We start from the raw sequence: 19,392 nt of genomic DNA, 5'->3' as shown, positions 1-19,392 counted from the left end.
GACACTGCTGCACATCCTTACTTTTCCAGCTGGATATATTTGTCACACAGAAGTTTATCAATGAACTTGTCTATAGCTATACTTATTCTTTTTTTTTTTTTACAACAGTGGAAAAAAGAAAGGGGGGGAGGAGGGAAGCAAAGCAGCCAATCAACAAAGGGAGTAGAATTTCCAGTTCAGTTCAAACAAGAGCATAGTTTTTTTACCCCTCCCTTACGAGAAAAAAAGGACCAATAATGACCCCCGTTCTCAGCCAAAACACAGCAGCTAACCAATGAGCAAGAAACCTGATGGTTTACTTCCTCCAGTGAAATATAAGCAACGGGGCAGAAGGGGTGGGAGTAAGAAAGAGAAACATCCACCGCCTGGAAGATTCGAATCGAACGTTCATACACGAAGAGAATACTGCAGCAACCAATCAGCGGGCTAAGAAAGCGTGGAATCGAACGTTGAGGCACCTCCGGCTTCCCCCTCTGCCCACCCCGATTCTCTCCACACGCTCCTCCCATAGATGCTGTTGTTTGTGGTGGTTTAGCTGCCGAAGAATTACGAGAGGGGAAGGGGAAATATCAACACAGCCTTGTTCCTGCTGACTGAAGCTATAGAGGCCGGGAGGCGGCTTGGCTGGAACCCGGCGAGAGGGCTAGCTGAAAAGCCTCGGAGCAGAGAAAGCGCCCGGCGTTTCGGACTAGAAGGAGAAAAAGCCTTTGTCGATTTTTTTCCTTCCCCCCCAAAAAAACACGTATCCCAGCCGCCGTCGCCTCCACCACCACCACCGCCACCATCACCACCTTGAGTGCGTTTGGCTCTCCTCCTCCCTTCCGTGTTGTGGTTTCGCTTCTCGCCATGTCGGTGAATATGGAGGAGCTTCGGCATCAAGTCATGATTAACCAGTTCGTGCTGGCTGCGGGCTGTGCGGCGGATCAGGCGAAGCAGCTACTGCAAGCTGCACATTGGCAATTTGAGGTGCGTTGCGAGCTTTTCTGGTTCTCCGTCTCCCCCCCCCCTCCGCCTTTCTTCGCGGGGGGGTGGGGGAGAATCACCACGACCGCCTTAAATAATTTTGGGGGTCTGGGGTCGGTGGTGGCTTAAGGTGGTTTAAGGGATATTCTGCTTCCCTGCCCCCCTCCCCCTCCGGTGTAAGGCGAGGGAGCCTTTCCCTTGGCACTGGGCATGTAAACAATCCATCAGAGCCATTTTAATAACTACTGTCTCTTTGTACAATGAGTGCCTTCCGGGGCTAGGAATGTGCTAGGCCTTTGCGTGTTGACTAATCTGTTGTTGCTGCTGGTCGTGGGAAAAAGGGGAGGAGGAGAAGCGAGTGGACAACATTAATAATCTTGAATTGGCCAGGCGGCGAGGGTGCAGAACGCGTGATCCACACAGCCCGCTGGATGGGGTGTGTGTGTGTGTGTGTGCTGATTCAAGCATTCAAATGGAATAAATGGCTTTAAAATACTCCTCCATGGACGTGCAAACACATATCTAAAAAAAAGAACACACACACGAAGAGTGGGGTTGAGAGTGAAGGTTTTATCTTGCCCACCCATCCCCCTTCACTTCATTCCTGAATGAGGCACTTGATTTGGTAGCAAAATAATATCGAGACTTGTTCCCCCGTCCCGTCCCATTATTTAGGGACGCAGTAGGGACCTTAGTTTCTGAACTAGGCCTGCTGATAATCATCTGCTTCGTATGTGTGGTCTTTATTTAGCTGGAGAAGAAACTAGATAGCGTGTCGTGATGTGATTAGAAATTCTTGCTTTTAAAGGAGTCTTGTTTGTTTACATATGGCCGAATCCTTCCCTGGTCTAGTCACAATGTTTTAAATGCCGCCTCTGTTTTGTTTTACAAGACAAGGAGGAAAAGATTGGTTTCAGCCAAGCCCTTGGCATCAACAAAGATAAAAATGCCTTTGTCCATTTCTGCTGGGCATAGCATTTATACTTAACAAAAGCTATCGGCTTGTCTTTAGCTTCCCTGAAGCCAATCCCTACCCCACCCCCATGTTGCCTTTTTAAAACTACACATTTTTGTTGCTCTGCCAATTTTGTTAAGTGTTAGGGATAGAGACTTTCTTACTACATTTTAAAATGTTTCCCCAACCAGCTTTGTTCCTACTGTGTTGGACTACAGTTCACTTCATCCCCATTTGGAGGATGGCAGCCAGCTAGGGAAAGCTGCTGTGGTCTATTGGCTTGTGGGTTATAAAACCTGGTTTGAGGCTGACAACGATTACCTATGTCCTCTTGTGATTTCCTTTTTTTTTCCTTCCTTCCCCAAAGGGAAAGATTAGCATTGTCCTAGGTCAGCCCTTTAAAAAATGGGAAGAGGACTGAGAGTAATGGGCTGGGCAAGAATTTCCCTGTAAAAAATATGTTGCTGTTCCTACCCTCCAACTTGACTTTTCCCTTGGGGTTGTGGTCCCTTGTTCTAACAGTGGGCTTGTGTGTTTGTTTGTTTTTAAACATAGACGGCTTTGAGTGCATTTTTTCAAGAAACCAACATTCCCAATACCCATCACCACCATCAAATGGTAAGTAGTACAAAGTTCTCAGGTTCATATTGTTCCTCACAGTCCCATCCCCCCCTTCCTTTTGGAAGCACTGGAAATTTACATTAGGTAAATTGTCTATGGGTGTGTTTTAATGCCTTGAGCCTTTCTTGTTTCCATGAACAAATCCAAACTATCCTTAGCTTTTTTCCATACCCCTTGGAAAGCAGGTCTAAAAGAGAAATAAAAGACCACGCTGAACAGTGTATGAGTTGTCAAGCCATGTAAATACGAGGAGGAACTCCTTGTCTAGGATATGCAATGTCTGCATAATTTTACACAACCTTTGATACTGGGAGGGAACAAGAGCCTGCAGCCAGCAGTGGTTGTGCATTCAAAGCTGTCAGCTCTACAGACAGCCATATTGCTCTGCAACAAGAGAAACACAGACTGCAAATGTAAACAAGAGCCAAAATGTCTGCCAGGAAACAGGGACTTCTGCTTCTCTCACCCTCCCTCCCTCCTTCCTCTGTCTTTACCTCATATGGAATTGTTTAACCATTTTTATTCTCCATAATTACTTAAAATCCAGGGAGTTTAGAAGAAAGGAGGAAACGCTGGCAAGCTGCTAGGTACACCCCCCTCCACATCTCTGTTAGTGTATATTAGTGTGTTTCGACTAAACTTGAGCAAAACTTTGTATGACCTTGACTGAGGGCAGTGTTTTTTGGCAAGCAAAATAAGTTTTTTATTTTTTTAGGAAACTGAATTAGTATTGTGTGCAAGGATAATAGAAAATACAGACTAAGCTACAGCATTTCACTTGTCTATTGTTGAAGCCTATGTATAGCTTTAGAAATGCCAAAAAAACCTCTCATAAAATTCTAATGTTGCTTGTTTGTTGTTGGCTATGTAGATTTTTCTGCCTACATAGCAATGTAATTATATTTTCAATATTGATCTACTAATGTATGCTTTTAATTGTAGATTTCAGTTAGACTTCATATTTTGACTAGATAATACTAGAAATCTCTAATTCTGACAACATTGATAAGACTATTTCTTCATTAGAAATACTTGTTAATGAGAAAATATAATTTATGTTAGGAAGTTACATATTGTAAACTTTAGGAAAATATAAATAACATTTAAATGACTATTGGTTGCATCAGTGTGCTATAAAATGTCTAAATAGCTTGTTTTTACAAGTCTTCTATACAGAAAACAGGCTTTACTGCATTTCATGTAAAATAACTGCAATTTTTTGAAATTGACAAGGACTGCGATTGTCAGATTTCAGTGTTCTGCAACTGGTGTTCTATCAAACAGTCTTGAACTATTTTCAAATGCTTTTATGAGGGGAAATGCTGGGCATGGGAATTGTAGTTTAGATATAGCAAGAGGGGAATGGTGTTATTAGAGCCAATAATTTGGATTAAAAAAGGGTTCTTCTACATAATGCAGAAGCTGCAACAGTCATTTCATCCCTGAACCTGGATGGTTTGTAATTTTGAAAAATGCAAACTTTTAGAAGGCTTATCTAGATTTTGAAGGGAAGAGAGAACTTGTCTCAGCTATTATATGAAATAGTTTAAAGGATCCGAAAAGGCTGCTTTTCTACCCAGGTATGGAAGGAAATGCATACAACGTGTAATTCTTAATCACACATAATAACAATTACAGGAAGTTCATGTATTCTAATGTAACAGCATATACATGGTAGAAACTTGGAACCTAATATGATCACCAGTTTGCTTAGATAAGCTGGAAATATCATTATTTGGTTTTCTGTTTAGTTTTTAGAGTGGGCATAACCTGCTTTGTTCTTCAGAATAGTAGAAAGCTGCCTTAGAAGGTAATTGACAGGGGGTCATTGGGTAGACAGCAGTCTTTATGATTATCTGCTCGCTCTCCCTTTTCGAGCTGGAGAACACTACAGCATGAAAATGTGCGCTTTACCATTCTTAAGAGTAAATGTTACAAAGAATGTGAAACTTTGCATTTGGCTTAGAAAAACAGTTCTGCTGTCTGAAATAGCCTTTCCAGACAGTATAATATGGCTTCAGAATATTTGAATTTGTTTATGTAGTTTGATTATTCTATTTATATTACTGGGAGGAGGGGGTGAAATGGCAGGTTCATGTGTATTTTCTCCCCGCTTCCCCCTGTGAAGTTCTCTACAAAACTGATTGCATGACGCTGGGATGAAAATTCAAGCTGTGCAATAAGAAACTAGTATAAGGGATAAATGTTCTGTATGTGATTGCCAAGTGGTGACAGATGATTCATAACTGCCCTGGAAGCTAAAACAAGCAGCCAGTGAGCTAATTTAAGCATGCTCTTTTAAACCTAAATGTGAAAGTAGATCTCAGGTTTGCTCTTGAGCTTGAAACATGGGTGAACATCCTGGACCGGTTTCCTTGTAAGGAATCCTACCCCTTCCCCGGTAAAAGGCTCATCGTCCTCAGAACTGGTTGACTTCTATGATTCCTAATGATTTCAAAGCTGTGCTGTGGAGGTCACCCTGGATTCTGGGACTCGGGTTCTTGCTGAAAAAGGACATTCCTACAAAAAGTTGTAACGAAAGCAGTTTCGGCCCAAATTCTAAGACTTTTCCAGTGTTAGAAGCAGCCATCATGAATAATGTATGTCCCTGGCTGGAGTGTTTTCTTCAGAATGCCTACTACATGGGAGCTTTGGATTGACAGGCTGTCCATTACCCCACGTTCCTTCCCTCCTGCATGTGTCGTCTTCTCTGTTATCACTCTTGCTCTTCCTGCCACGCTTGTCCATTTTTGTTTTAAAACCCTTATTTGGGGCAGCAGTTGGAATCCTTTCAGTTCAAGAACCAAAATCACAGAACTTCTATACCCAAAGATGTCTTTGGTTGTGAAGCCTTGCAAGAAAGGAATCTTGGCGAAGATGGACCAGTGAGGCAGCAGTTGGTAGGAAGGGGCCAGCAACATGGCTGTAAGGGCTTGGGTGCCTTTGAAAAGCGTGTTTTGCTGCCTGGGGGTAGAGTCATTCCAAGGCAGCCTACTTCGTTTCCCAAGGGGCTGCATTTTTGCAGGTTGCATTTCTGAACAGGTATTGCTAGTATGGAGATGAGCTGATGATGCCCCTTTTCATCCAATTTCTGGATATAATTTTAAGTGAATGCTGCTGTTAATATCCCAACCATAAATCAGCTTAGAATATTCAGGAGCCTTTATTCTTCTGCAGCCCCTTGTGCAACTCAAGAAAGTAGGATTTCAGACTTGATTCAAGGTGTTTGACATGCTTACCACACAGCAGGGGGACCTAGTTCGAGTGAGCCTATTTAATCGGTTTTACATCCAGTCCTTGGTGCTGGGTATCCTTCTGTGCATATTGCTAACAAATCCATTTCTGGCGGCGGCGGCTGCTTTTTTTAATTCCCCAAAGGAGGTTACTGCTATTAATTGACCATTATCTGCCACTTGAAATACATATTACCCCTCCCACTTTATATACGCACACAGACATCACAAGAAAAGCCCACAAAATGAGTAAATGTGCAACAGGCAGGAAAAAAAAAAATCCATCTTCCCATCTGGCAATTTTAAAATATCTTGTTTCTTTCCTTTGTGTGCATCGTGGGCTTTGCCAGGCCATCCCATTTATTCATAAATCTGTGCGTTAGATGCAGATTTCGGCCAAACAGAACCGCATGTGAACTGTAATGAGACAGCAGGGCCCATTCTTGCTTGCTCTGGAATGTTTCTCCCAACTGCTGAGCATTAAAAGAGTTTACAGTTTCTGCATTTGCCAGGGACAGTTTAACAGAGATTGCAAACAAAGGATATCCTGTCTCCTTGGGAATGCTATCTTCTCAAGTCTTCCCTCCCCCTATCTTTTTATAACCAGTTACACATTAATCAGGAAACCAATGTTCAAGTTATGATTTGCCCAAGCATTATTCATCTACATTTCTCAGTTGCTTTTCAGACAAACATGGTACCTAGTTTTGAATTCCATTTTTGCTGCTTATAGGCCATTCCCCAGTGTGAATTAGGAAATTCATAGTTTGTGAACAGAATAGATTTAAGAAAGTTGAACAGAAAAGAAACTTTACGAAAGGAATAGCAGGAATTGTAATGAAAAATCTGGGATTGCTCTATTAGAGAAAACTGATTATTGTACATAGTTGGTGAAAATCTTGCAAAGATGCTGTAGAAAAACCTATGGAAGTAAAATCTCTTATCTAACTATAAGTTGTGAGTAGATAAGATACATAAATCTCTTTCTATTAAAACACAAATTCAGAGGACAAAACAGAAGTAGAGATCATGTTTTAATGTTTTAAATACAGAAGGTCCAAAGTTCTTTCACTGCAGTCTTTTAAATACAGTTCTGCTTGGGGGATTCTGGGAGTTGAGGTCTGCAAATATTAAAATTGCTGAGACTTGAGAAACACTGAGTTAAAGGATGAATAGTTGGCGATGCAAGCTCTACATATTGATAGACCACTGAGGTTATGGAAGAGAACAGCCATTCCTAAGCCCAGGGTTCACTTCTTACTCCAGAAATTCAAGGACATCATAAATTCTGGACCCTTTTGAGATTTTGTATCTCCATTTTATGTTATTTATATTAAAGGGCATCATAAGTTGGAATCTCAGCAATTACAACATCTGGGTAATTCAGCTGAATGATAAAACTGGCTTAGTTTTTGCAGGACAAATACATTTGATGAATTGGTCTAAAATTCCACATCACTGGTTCTGTAATAGCTATCCGCTTTTTATTTGAGGAAATTTTATGGTATGATCTATATTACATCTTACAATCAAGGCTTTCCTAACCAATTTGAAGAAAAAGGGGTGTTGGTACTTACCTGATACGCCCGCTCTCTGTGAGCTGTGAAGAGCATCCAGAAGTGGGAGGTGCTTCAGTCTCTTCTGGAAAGGCTGGGCTTAAAACTCTGGGACGCTCCTCCTCCTCCACGGGACACCTCCTCAGCGTTCCCAAGTTTTGTGAAGACTGAGTGCCAAAGTCCGGGACTCATCACCTAATCTAGATCCCTGACCGGAACGGAACCCCACCAGATGGAAAGAAATGGGTGGGGCTGGATGCTCTTCACAGCTCACAGAGAACTGGCATATCAGGTAAGTACCAACGACCTTTCTCCCATGAGCTGTTCAGAGCATCCAGAAGTGGGACATACCAAAGCTTGGCCTGTCCTTAGGGAGAGACTCCATCTGGATCGAAATCCACTCCTAAACTCTATGGACCCTCTGCAGGACTCTTCTGCCAAATGAAGCGTCCGTTGAGGCATAGACATCAATTTTACAATTTCTGACAAAGGGCGATGGTGAAGCCCAAGTCGCCGCTCTGCAGATTTCGTCTATGGAAGCCTAAGTGGCCCATGCTGCTGATGTTGCCGCACTCCTTGTCGAGTGGGTTGTAATGCCCTTAGGAACTGAGATGGACTGGCATTCGTAACTTTTAGCTATGGTGGCTCTCAACCATCTACCAATGGTCGTCGATGACACCCTGTGTCCTAAAGTGGATGGGTTGAAGGATAGGAATAGAGCCTCAGATTTTTGAAATGCCGCCGTGCGGTCTAGATAGATGCTTAACGCCCTTCGAATGTCAAGTCGATGCCATTGATGCTCCAGTCTATGAGTTGGTTTCGGACAAAAATTTGGAAGCACCAACTCCTGCGCTCTGTGGAAGGCTGAATTTACTTTAGGGATGAACGATGGATCCAATCTGAGAACCACTCTGTCCGCATGAAACACGCACAGGTACTTTCTCATCGACAATGCTGCCAACTCGGAAATCCTCCTTGCTGATGTGATCGCAGTTAAGAAGACCACCTTATATGTCAGGAATTTGAGACTAGCAGTTCTTAAAGGCTCGAACGGGCCAGTTGTAAGTGCGGTTAACACCTTGTTGAGCTCCCAAGTGGGATAGCGGTGAATTACAGGAGGTCGTAAGTTTGCAGCACCCTTAAGAAAGCTGCGGACATGTGGATGGTGCGCTAAGAACGAAGGTCACCCCAGGATATCACCGAGGCTAAGGCCGCCACCTGTCTGCGTAAAGTATTTGGAGATAGGCCCGTGGTCAACCCCTCCTGTAAAAAGTCCAATAATTGTCCTATTGATGGGGCAGTTGGGTCGATCTTAGGCCCCCGGCACCAGCGACAGACAGCGAACCACGTGGCCTAGTATATCTCATCAATCAGCACGGAGACTGCTATGGCTCAGACATTGGCAGGCGGATACCAAGCATATCACACAAAATTTATCAATGGAAATCAAATTTAGCAACCCATGGAGGTCTGGATTTGGAGTTACACTCAAAATTAAAGTGGAAAAAAACACTACAGGCTGATCCAACTTTGATGTAATGTTCTTAAAACAAGTCAAAATGAGGCTCAGTAGTGTGTGTGGCCTCCATGTGCCTGTATGACCTCCCTACAACGCCTGGGAATGCTCCTGATGAGGTGGCGGATGGTCTCCTGAAGGATCTCCTCCCACACCTGGACTAAAGCATCCCCCAACTCCTGGACAGTCTGTGGTGCAATGTGGCGTTGGTGGATGGAGCGAGACATGATGTCCCAGATGTGCTCAACTGGATTCAGGTCTGGGGAACGGGCGGGCCAGTCCATAGCATCAATGCCTTTGTTTTGCAGGACCTGCTGACACACTCCAGCCACATGAGGTCTAGCATTGTCGTGCATTAGGAGGAACCCAGGGCCAACCGCACCAGCATATGGTCTCACAAGGGGTCTGAGGATCTCATCTCGATACCTAATGGTAGTCAGGTTACCTCTGGCGAGCACATAGAGGGCTGTGCGCCCCCCTAAAGAAATGCCACCCCACACCATTACTGACCCACTGCCAAACCAGTCATTCTGGAGGATGTTGCAGGCAGCAGAACGTTCTCCATGGCGTCTCCAGACAAAGGTGGAGGTAGCGGTCCTGATGCTGGGTTGTTGCCCTCCTACAGCCTCCTCCATGTCTCCTGATGTACTGGCCTGTCTCCTGGTAGCGCCTTATGCTCTGGACACTACGCTGACAGACACAGCAAACCTTCTTGCCACAGCTTGCATTGATGTGCCATCCTGGATAAGCTGCACTACCTGAGCCAGTTGTGCGGCTTGTAGACTCCGTCTCATGCTACCACTAGAGTGAAAGCACCGCCAGCATTCAAAAGTGACCAAACCATCAGCCAGAAAGCATAGGAACTGAGAAGTGGTCTGTGGTCACCACCTGCAGAACCACTCCTTTACTGGGGATGTCTTGCTTAACTGCCTATGCTTTCCACCTCTTTTCTATTCCATTTGCACAACAGCATGTGAAATTGATTGTCAATCAGTGTTGCTACCTAAGTGGACAGTTTGATTTCACAGAAGTGTGATTGACTTGGAATTACATTGTGTTGTTTAAGTGTTCCCTTTATTTATTTTTTGAGCAGTGTATTTCCCCATCTCTTCCCTGTACTCTGTTAGTAGGATTTCCGTTGACTTTTGGAGGGGCAGGCAGTCAATATCTACCAGCAGAACTTGCATTGCTTTCCTCATCTGGCTTCCATTGTTCCGTTAGTGTATCTGAACCCATGACTGTTGGGAGACATATTCAGGCTCTTTTGTGGTTGAAAGTTATCCAAATCAGTACTGTATCTTTGATGCCTCTATTATCTTACCCAGAAGACCCCATCCTCCCCTCAGAATCTGCTTTTGGAAAGTTTATGCTACAAAGGAATGGAAGATCTTTTATGTTCTTCCTCTTTCCACCTTGTTCAGGAGATGCTTTCACCAGAGAAGGAGCTGAATCCAATTCCTGTAAGTTTAAGGTTTGATTTAATTTCTTTATCTAGGTTTAAAGTGGAAACTGAACAAATAAAAGAGGCTTATCATGGACAGTTCTTAAAGTCTGAACAGTTTTAAGATCCATTTTCCTTGATTTATACTAGTTTCTTTTCTCTATCAAGTTTTGGATGTGTGCATGAGCTGATTGTGCTGTTATATTTCCTTTCCTTCATTAGTTCTAGAATGATGAGTCTAGAGCAGGGGTGTCAAACTCGCAGCATCACGTGACATATTGGGACTTTTTTTTCCCCTTCGCTAAACCGGGCGGGGGCAGCGCTAGCATGTGGTGCATCCGGCCCGCAAACCGTGAGTTTGACACCCCTGGTCTAGAGTCTCAGGTGAACGTTAAGAGGAACAAATAGGGTGCAGAAATGATCAATCAGGGCCAAGTTCCAATCCTTGCTCAGTTATGGAATTCATTCAGAACTGTTGTATTAATCATATCTCAACTAACCTCTTACATTTTTCTGATAGGGAAAAATGGGGTGCGGGGTGGGGATTTTTTTAACAATCGAGGGAGGGGATATGGCCTTAAAATATATGCCTTGAGGTCTTGATGCATGAGAAATCAACCCACCTGTGTAGAGGCAACTCTGGAACTACAGCCAGATGAAACATGGCGGTTCCAAAATTTTAAAAAAATACTCTTGCCATATCTTATATTGTAGCTCCATCTTCCTCTATCCATATGGGAGCTAACTAAGGGTTATGAGTATTGTTATCCATACATCAGGACAGCAGAAAGTCAGGGAACACTGCTCTGACACAACCAAGGGATATAGCTAGCTTGCTAACAATATAACCACAGAATTTCTGTATCAGGCAGATGCAGTTTTCCTGGCCCCTTTGTTTCTGTTGTAGGCTTATTAGGCTGATAGGGAATAATGTAGGAGGGAGGCATTCCAAACATTTTATTTCATTCTGTACTTTATAGCGTCACAGACAAGGAACACATCCTGGATCATGCTCTACATCTTATTTCTAACTCTCCTGAAGCTGCAAATCAATTAACTTCATCCCCCCTTACTTCTTTTGGATGCTGCACGTCCCACATCAGTATATAGTGATGTCATTCTTAATATGCATGCCCCTTTGTATTTAATATATTTATTCACTTTGTTTCATAGATACAGCAGGCTGTTAAACTTGTATCAATTCACCTAGAAGAATCGTTATTTCATGCTCAATCCAGAGGTCTCACACACACATTCCTTTCTAGTATTAAGGGTTGACTCTAGGTTTGGCTAGGACTGTCAGTGACTCAAAAATTGATAAAGGCTTTGGTGGTGAATGGGATACTAAAATAGTACAAAATGGCGCATTTAATAAGAGTTTACACAGATTTACAAAATTCATTTTTTCTTAGATAGAATTTAATGGTGAGCAAATGTTCCCTTGGCCCCTTCTACGTTTACTTTTACTCTTTTGATACTGTAATGGAGATTCACATTCCTCCATCACAGGAGTGTAGACCGTAGGTTAGTTGTTTTAGTGTCATAACCTCCAACTACCCAGCAATTGCATATGTTAAAAGCCTTTGAAGCTCAGTTACCCTCAGGCTGGAGTCAAACACTGGTTTCGCTGGAAGCTTCACTTCCTCATGGATAAAGCTCCACTTGACCAGAGTCATCCAGGCCTGATAACTTCCACTTTATGCCACTGTGACCACTCTCTATCTACGGGGCTTCCTTTGAAAACATCAGTAAGTTCTGAATAAAATGGATAAGAGTCCTAGCTTGTGAAGGCCAGAACAGATTTAAAGTTGTTCCAGTGTCTCCTTTTGTTTTCGCAGGCTTAAATAATCAACACACACACACACACACAAACACAAACACACTGACCTATAAAATTTGATGCCAAACCATATAAGGCCTCTCAAGGACTGTCATCTGGGAATTGTGTTCTTCCCAGGAGAGATATTGGAGATTTAAGAAACCTTTTGCTCCCTGGCCTTGCAGTGTCCTCAGATCCATGTCCCTGATATCAGTTGATATGTCCTTTAAGATTCAGAGGAAAATGATTTTTTTTTTACTCAAAGAGATTTAATATATTTAGCTGTTCGCTAACTGAAGTGCCAATTGGGGAAAAGTCAGGTTACAAATATCTCTCTTGCTCGTTCTCACATACACACGCTAACACCAACCTAAACTTAGCATGTGTACCTTTTGTTAAACTGGCTCTTTTACTGTTTTATTTTTCCATTTGTCTGTGTATTCTGTATTTTCAGTATTTTAAAAAAAATATTTTTACAAACCGGCAAAGAAACCTTTTTGGGAATGATTTTTATTAACAAGGGAAAAAAAAATAGAAATACATTTTAAATACATGATTATAAAGACAAGTTTGTAGAAGTAAGGAAATTCTGTAGATTGGTCCCTTTAGTTTGATTGGCATCTGAGTGTGAATGGAGAGGAACAAATCATTTGCAGATGGGAGGATCTCTACTACAGAGCTTTTATAGTGTGAAAGGTATTGAAAATATGGCACAGAAACTAAAGCTCAGCTGTTTTTTCTTGCTCTCCCGCCCCCCCAAGACGATCACCTCGTCTGTTTACTTGATTTATGAGTACAATTACCCTACCTTCGGATGGAGCAAAGGAGAGTTTTGGGATGGAGGTTGTGCACTGTATTATTTCAGTGCTAAGGTCTGATAAATTCAGCCGTTCTTTGGGTAAACATTTTGATTCCTTACTGGGGTGACCATTTTCCTCCCAAAGAACAGCCTTCAAGTAGCTGGAGCTGAGCAGACTTTCAGGTGTTAATGTGAGTCCTACAGTGTGGTGTCAGTCAAACCAAAAAGTCTGCTTCTCATTGCTTGGTCCTCTTAGTATTGGCCTGTCAGATATTTCTAGCAGAATCAGCACAAGTGCCTAAGTTCCCATCTGATTGCACTCTCCCTTTCTTGTCTCACCCTTTTATTGCTCCTCCTCCTCCTCCGCTCTCTGTAATGTTGAAATGTTGATGGTAATCTCCGTGGGGCAGGACCATTTATGTGTACCATTTGTGTGTTTACTTACGATGTTCTGCAAAGCAGTGTGTGTACATTATTGGTGCTGTATAAATAGCAAGTACAGTCAAGTTTTTCCATGATACTCTTGTGTCAGCATATGCATTATGGTATTACTATTGCTAACCTAATTAAGGATTGTAGTGTCTTCCCCCTCCCCTCCTCATTCCGGACTCTCTCCTCTGAGGGATTATTTTGAAATATCAAGGATATTTAATATGTTTGCGGTAAGAAGATAGGTGTAGTATAGCCAGAGATGAGCTTGACAAATGATGTCAGGAAGTTACTTTGGGTTAGCTCATAACTAGAACGGGTTTTGAAAAAATAAAGAGCAAAACAGTAGATGCAAAATCAAGGGTTTGGCCTCATCCCATACTAAACGTCATTGTCTTGCAATCAAGTAAAGAAGAAAAGAAATGGCAGGAAGGAGACATCTATGGTTTTTTTTTGCATCTGTTGGGAAAATTGTCCTTCAGTTTTTTTGGTGATAAATATAAAAAGTGAACACAGAGATTCTTCCATGGATGCGTATATCAGAGTTGACCTATGTTACTGGTGGTCTGTTACAATAGCACTGAAAAAAGTGACTTATAACTTTTATTTAGACAACTGCAACAACCCCAGGGTCACACTAACAATTCGGACACTTGGCAACTGGCATAAATTGTTGACAGTTGATGTGTCCCAGGGGTCATAGGGTATATTTTTTGCAGCTTTCTGAGAAGCTTAAATCAGGGGTGTCAAACCCGATCACATTGTGGGCCATATCGTAAGGTATCGGGATATTTTTTGCCTTTGCGGAGCCAGGGTGGGTATGGCTTGTATGGGCCATAACCGGCCCGCGGGCCACAAGTTTGACAGGCCTGAGCTATGTCAACAGGGAAGCCAGATTCACTTAACAACCGTGTTACTAACTTAACAACTGCAGTGATTCATTTAACAACTGTGGCAAGAAAGGTGTAAAATGGGGGCAAAACTCATTTAACTATCTTGCTTAGCAACGGAAATTTTGGGATCAATTGTGGTCATAAGTTGAGGGCTACCTGTATAATAACAACTTAGTTTAGGAAAGGAAACTGGGGGGCGGGGGTTATTTTGTCCATTTTCCCCATAATTCTCAAAAGAAATGAGAAGACAGCCATTTTTACATTCTAGTTTCACCATCACAGGTGGGAAAAGGTAAATAGGGCAGCTGTAGAAGGATTTTAATCCTTACTGCAGGGGAAAAATACAAGTATTTTGCAGGGCCTTTTCTACTAGGGAGCCAATTGTAAGGGGCTGGGAACTGTGGACATAGAGTGAGGGATTAATCATTTCCTCTCTGGTTTGAATGCCTTGACTCAGCTCAGCACAAGGAGGAAGACTAAAAGAAGGCCATGGCTACTTGTCAAGTTAATATCTGAAGATTAGTTTAAAGGTTGAAGGATAGCTGAAGAAGCCAAGACATTTAGTAGAGGCTTGAAAACAGGAAAAGGACAGAAAGGATGCAGAGAAGAATTGAGGGGAACTTTTATCAAGAAAGTAACATCCAGGCAAACGGGAATTGGTTAGATCGGGGATTCTCAAAACTTTTTGGGCTCAGGATCCCTTTACGTCCCTAAAAATTATTGAGGATCCCAAAGAACTTGGTTTATGTGGGTTGTATTTTATTAATATTTTCTATCGGAAAATAAAACAGAGAAAATCTCGTATTAGACTTTGGAGATACCCTGAAAAGGTCTTGGGGGACCCCCAGGGCTCCCCAAACTACATTTTAGAGAATTATTAGTTTGGGTGAATCTCAGCTCGCTCTCTTGAGTTTTGCTTTTCTCCCACTAAGCGAACTGAAATTGTTGGCGTCTAAGAATAATAAAAAGTGCCGTTTTTAGACACATCCAGATTAAAAGAAAGAAAAGCACCCGTCAATTCAGTTGCCAAGTGAAGATGGCAAAATGCTAACAAGGGACAAAAAAAACAAAAAGCCCAGCCAGTTTCCTTTATTTCCAGACTTTAGGATACAGAATAATGGATTAAAGTTACAGGAAGACAGTTTTAGGGGGATGGGGGCGAGAGGGGAGAAAATCCAATAGTAAAAAAAGGCCTCTTTTTAACTGAGGATTTTCAAATGGAGATTAATTAGGCAGCTATCAATCTGAGATATTTTAATCTGGTTAAATTTGAATTTAGGCATTGGAAAAGGCCAATTAGGCCAACACGTTCCACTCTTTGATTCTATGACTTCTCATTTTGGACTTGAAAAATAGGAAATTCTGAATATGTGGAGGCCACATTCATCTTGTTATAGATACGCTGGCAATTTCTGGTAATGCAGTGTGGAACCACAAACCTTTGGCCTTTTTTTATAAGTAGATACTTTATTGATTGATTAGTCTTACAACCATATCAAAAGAATAAAAGAAAAATAAAATAACAGGATCTAATTCCAGGGTAAAATAGATAAAAGAAAATGCAGTGGTAAATACAAAGAATCAATATTCAGAAAAATACATCGTCTTTACAGGATACTCTAACCTGTTTGATATAACATTGGTTCTTAGCTCAACCGCTTTAACTATAAACTTAATGGTTCTGTTCACAATGTATACATTGAAGTCCAGAAGGAAATAGGACAACTTGCAGTTCAGTTCCCAGTGGGCTGTTCTTTCAGGTAGGGATGTTAAATATCTAAGCCTAAAAGGGGCATATAGTTGACAGTCAAACAAAACATGACAGATACCTTTGATGGCTTGGTATACCTTTTTTTAATAGGTCATTTTATAGGTATCAAGCATATGTTGATACAAGAGGAGAAGTCTGCTATTCCACCAGCAAACCCTGCTTTTGATTTCAGTAGGTTGATCATGGGGCTAATACAAACTCTGCATTTGAAAGGATGCAAGAGAGTGAAGCTTGATTGCCTTGCAAAATTCCCAGCAGGTAGAACAGGAGTGACATAAATGGATTTGACAAAGGCAAATGCTTTATTTACCAAATAAATTTCTCTGAGAAATAAGTCAACAGAATCTGCCTCTAATCATACTTCCTGTATGCTTTGAATGATTACCGTTCAGTACAGCCACTTATTTGCTTTATCACACTGACCTGCAAGTTGTGTTAAAAAAGCAATAAGAAGTTGCTGAAGAGGCTCGGTGGATTGTGGCCAGAGACCATTAGATTGATAAATAGGAAGTGGTGCAAGCTAGAATGAATAATTTAATTTATACGTTAGAGATGGTGTTGAAATTTCTTCAGCCATGCTTGAATCTTTTACTTTGAGTGGTGTCCACATAAATGCTCTGCACTCTGCAGTTTCATGTTATAAAGGTCATATCCTGCAGCTCAACAAGACCAAATGCACAACTAAAACCTGGAAGCCGGTGAGGAGCTCTGTGAAGGAAAAAGGCTTTCCTTCCATGGATAACAAAAGCCAAAGCCAAAAGAACCATATTGGGAAAACCCTTTGCTTAGGCCAGATGTTGCTGAAAATGTCTTTTTGGATAAAAGCAAGCAAGTGGACAGACTGATCCATAATAATCTTGGAATTAGTGTTGGCTTGGACCTCAAACAGTGAAGTGTAGTGTTTGCTTTCCGTTTAACTGCAACATTTTCTCATTCCAACATTTGCAAACGAACCTCTGTGGTTCAGAATGACATTGTGTTATGCAAAACATTTCCTGAATGTTAGGGACAACGGGAACTTGGTGTGAAAAGAGCACATTCCTTCTGTGCAGAAGATCAGTTTGCCCCTTTACAATTGAGCTTTGCAGAGTAAAAAAAATATTTTATGGCAAATGCACAAAAGTATATAGTATGCCTATATAAGGAAGGTGTGGTTTGATTGCAGTTCTGTGGGGCATTGGCTATCAGATGCTTATAGACCAGAGTCTTCAAACATAGAAATTCACTGCGCGAAAGGGCCACACTAGGCAGAAAGCAAGCTCATCTGCTAATTTATGTAGGAATCCTCAATTTTCTGAACTTTTAAGTTTTACCTTCCAGTTATAGTGTAGTCTGGAATCGATTGAGTTTGGTTATGGTATTGGTCTCCCACCCCTGATTTTGCTGGGTGGCTCATCTGCATGTTTTCATCCTCCTTTAAACTACTGCAATGAGCCACTTTTTGGTTTGTTCTAAATGTCTATATGTCTGTCTCCCTTCGTTTTAACCCCTACAGGTAATTTTATTTTACAATGCATTAATTATGCAGAGATGCTTCAGGTTGAAATGGTTGTTTTCTCACGTAGATAGTGCTAGCACAATGTGGACTTACGAAAAGTCAGTTGAGTAACTTGATCATTCTGGCACACATAAATACTTTCACACAAGAAATGCTAATTAATATTTCCTTGTCTATTGATGCTGTTGGGAGCTTTGCAGTTTCCAGGGCAAGTTCAAGAAATAAAGGTAACTGTGAAGTTTGTGGGTGTCTGTGTGCATAGATACAAATGGATTTGTGTATCTGTGCGTGCGAGATAAATACTAACATAGCAAGCTCAGGGCTATTTTTCTCTATTTAGATTGCTTTACATGTTTCAGTTGCCTAGTGTTGTTAAAGAAGACTTTGCCCTCCATGGGCAATTAAGCTTATTTATGCAAGAGAGGCCAAGTCTAGTTTTTCTGCCTATTTAGCCATAGTTCTATCTTCTGGTACTTTGAACTCTTGGCCATGATGGCTGGGCATTATAGGAACTGTAACTCAATATATTTGGAAAAGGTTGGGAATAGAACAACTTTCGTTAAACATTTCTCCTCTTTGCTGCAAGGGGGAAAAAAATCCCTAAAGAGAAGTGTGGTTGACTAGCCATCCCATAAATGTTAGTGATGATGTCTTTTTGGTGCCACAGAACTCAGTCCATTGAATTGTTTTTGTTGATGTTTGAATAGGGCAAGCAGGAAGGTTGAGTCACATATGTGGAGCATTACACAATCACTTCCGCTTGGTTGAAACCTCTTTGTTGTGACCAGCTCCATTTTTCCTATTCTCGGCCTGCTGCTTCCAGGCTGGGCAAAATAGATGGAAGGATGGCGGGGGGTGCAGCCAGGGCAGGCAATCTATCCTTTTCGTGTTAATTACTTTCACAAGCAGAATGCCAAATTTATTCCATGCAAATAAAGTGAATTGCTTAAAGATTGCATGTGAGAGGTGCCTTTGCTCATCAAAGGCTATGTATAAGGGCTCGCCGGCACTTTTTAATCATTCGTTTTAATCACCTATTTTAATACAAAATTAAAATGATTGAGGAACAGCGTTTGGTCCAATATTTCTCTTTCCTCCAATCTTTTGTTAGTGTTTTTCTTCCATTGTCATCCAAGGCAGTACGCATAGTTCTTCCCCACAACTCAGTGAGGTAGTTTGGCTTGAGAGAGCATGATTGGGTCTGCAATCATTTTTTATATTTTAAGAACATCTCTTTTGGTGAGCAATGTGGTTCCAGGTTTCTACACTTCAATACAAACATGACTTTAGCTACAAGATTATCTTTCATATTTAATTTCACATCATATTCACATCTCAGCTTATTTCATTTTTCTTTAAACATACTCATATTCTAATTTAAAAATATCTAAAATTCTTATTTTTTATTCTATATTCGTTATACTTTTGTATTTTTATCTGTCACATTTGCAATTTTATCTCATACTTCCCCCCCATTATTCAATAAATTTTATCTTTATCTTTAACCCTAACCCCCTTTAATTATCAGTTTGAGTGTACCACCCCTTTATCTTATATGTCACTCTGTGTACTCCCCTTTAATTTGTCATAAAAATTTACCATAATATAATCACTTTTTGATTATCACTTTCTAAATTAATAAAAATCTCCTAATTACTACATATCACACATGTATGTATGTGTATGTATGTATGTGTGTGTATGTGTATATATATATATATATATATATATATATATATATATATATATATATATATATATATATATATATTATTCAAAAAAAAATAAATAAGACATCCTAGATCTGAATGAATGAAATATTCTTATTAAATACTTGGTTCATTACATAGTTGAATGTGCTGACAACAAAATCACATAAAATTTATCAATGGAAATCA

At 41.1% G+C, this 19,392-nt stretch overlaps 1 protein-coding gene across 2 annotated transcripts in view; it reads left to right on the top strand.

Moving 5' to 3' along the window:
- The first annotated feature begins 357 nt into the window (after window positions 1–357).
- UBALD2 (UBA like domain containing 2) overlaps window positions 358–19,392 on the top strand; it is a 33,504-nt gene continuing 14,469 nt past the window's right edge. The window contains exons 1-2 of one of the 2 annotated variants that reach the window (XM_026667510.2): window positions 361–966; window positions 2,474–2,536. In XM_026667510.2, the coding sequence (XP_026523295.1) occupies window positions 847–966; window positions 2,474–2,536 (183 nt within the window). In that variant the 5' untranslated portion in view covers window positions 361–846. Of the gene's footprint in view, window positions 967–2,473; window positions 2,537–19,392 lie in introns of both variants that reach the window. The other variant, XM_087955742.1, reaches the window with a different exon arrangement.

Source organism: Notechis scutatus, chromosome 2, assembly GCF_049901735.1.
Source record: "Notechis scutatus isolate UNSWTSFEM ecotype Mainland chromosome 2, rNotScu1.2, whole genome shotgun sequence".
NCBI lineage: Eukaryota > Metazoa > Chordata > Lepidosauria > Squamata > Elapidae > Notechis > Notechis scutatus.
Note: the sequence above shows the minus strand (reverse complement) of the source record. Positions and strands in the feature narration are given on the sequence as shown.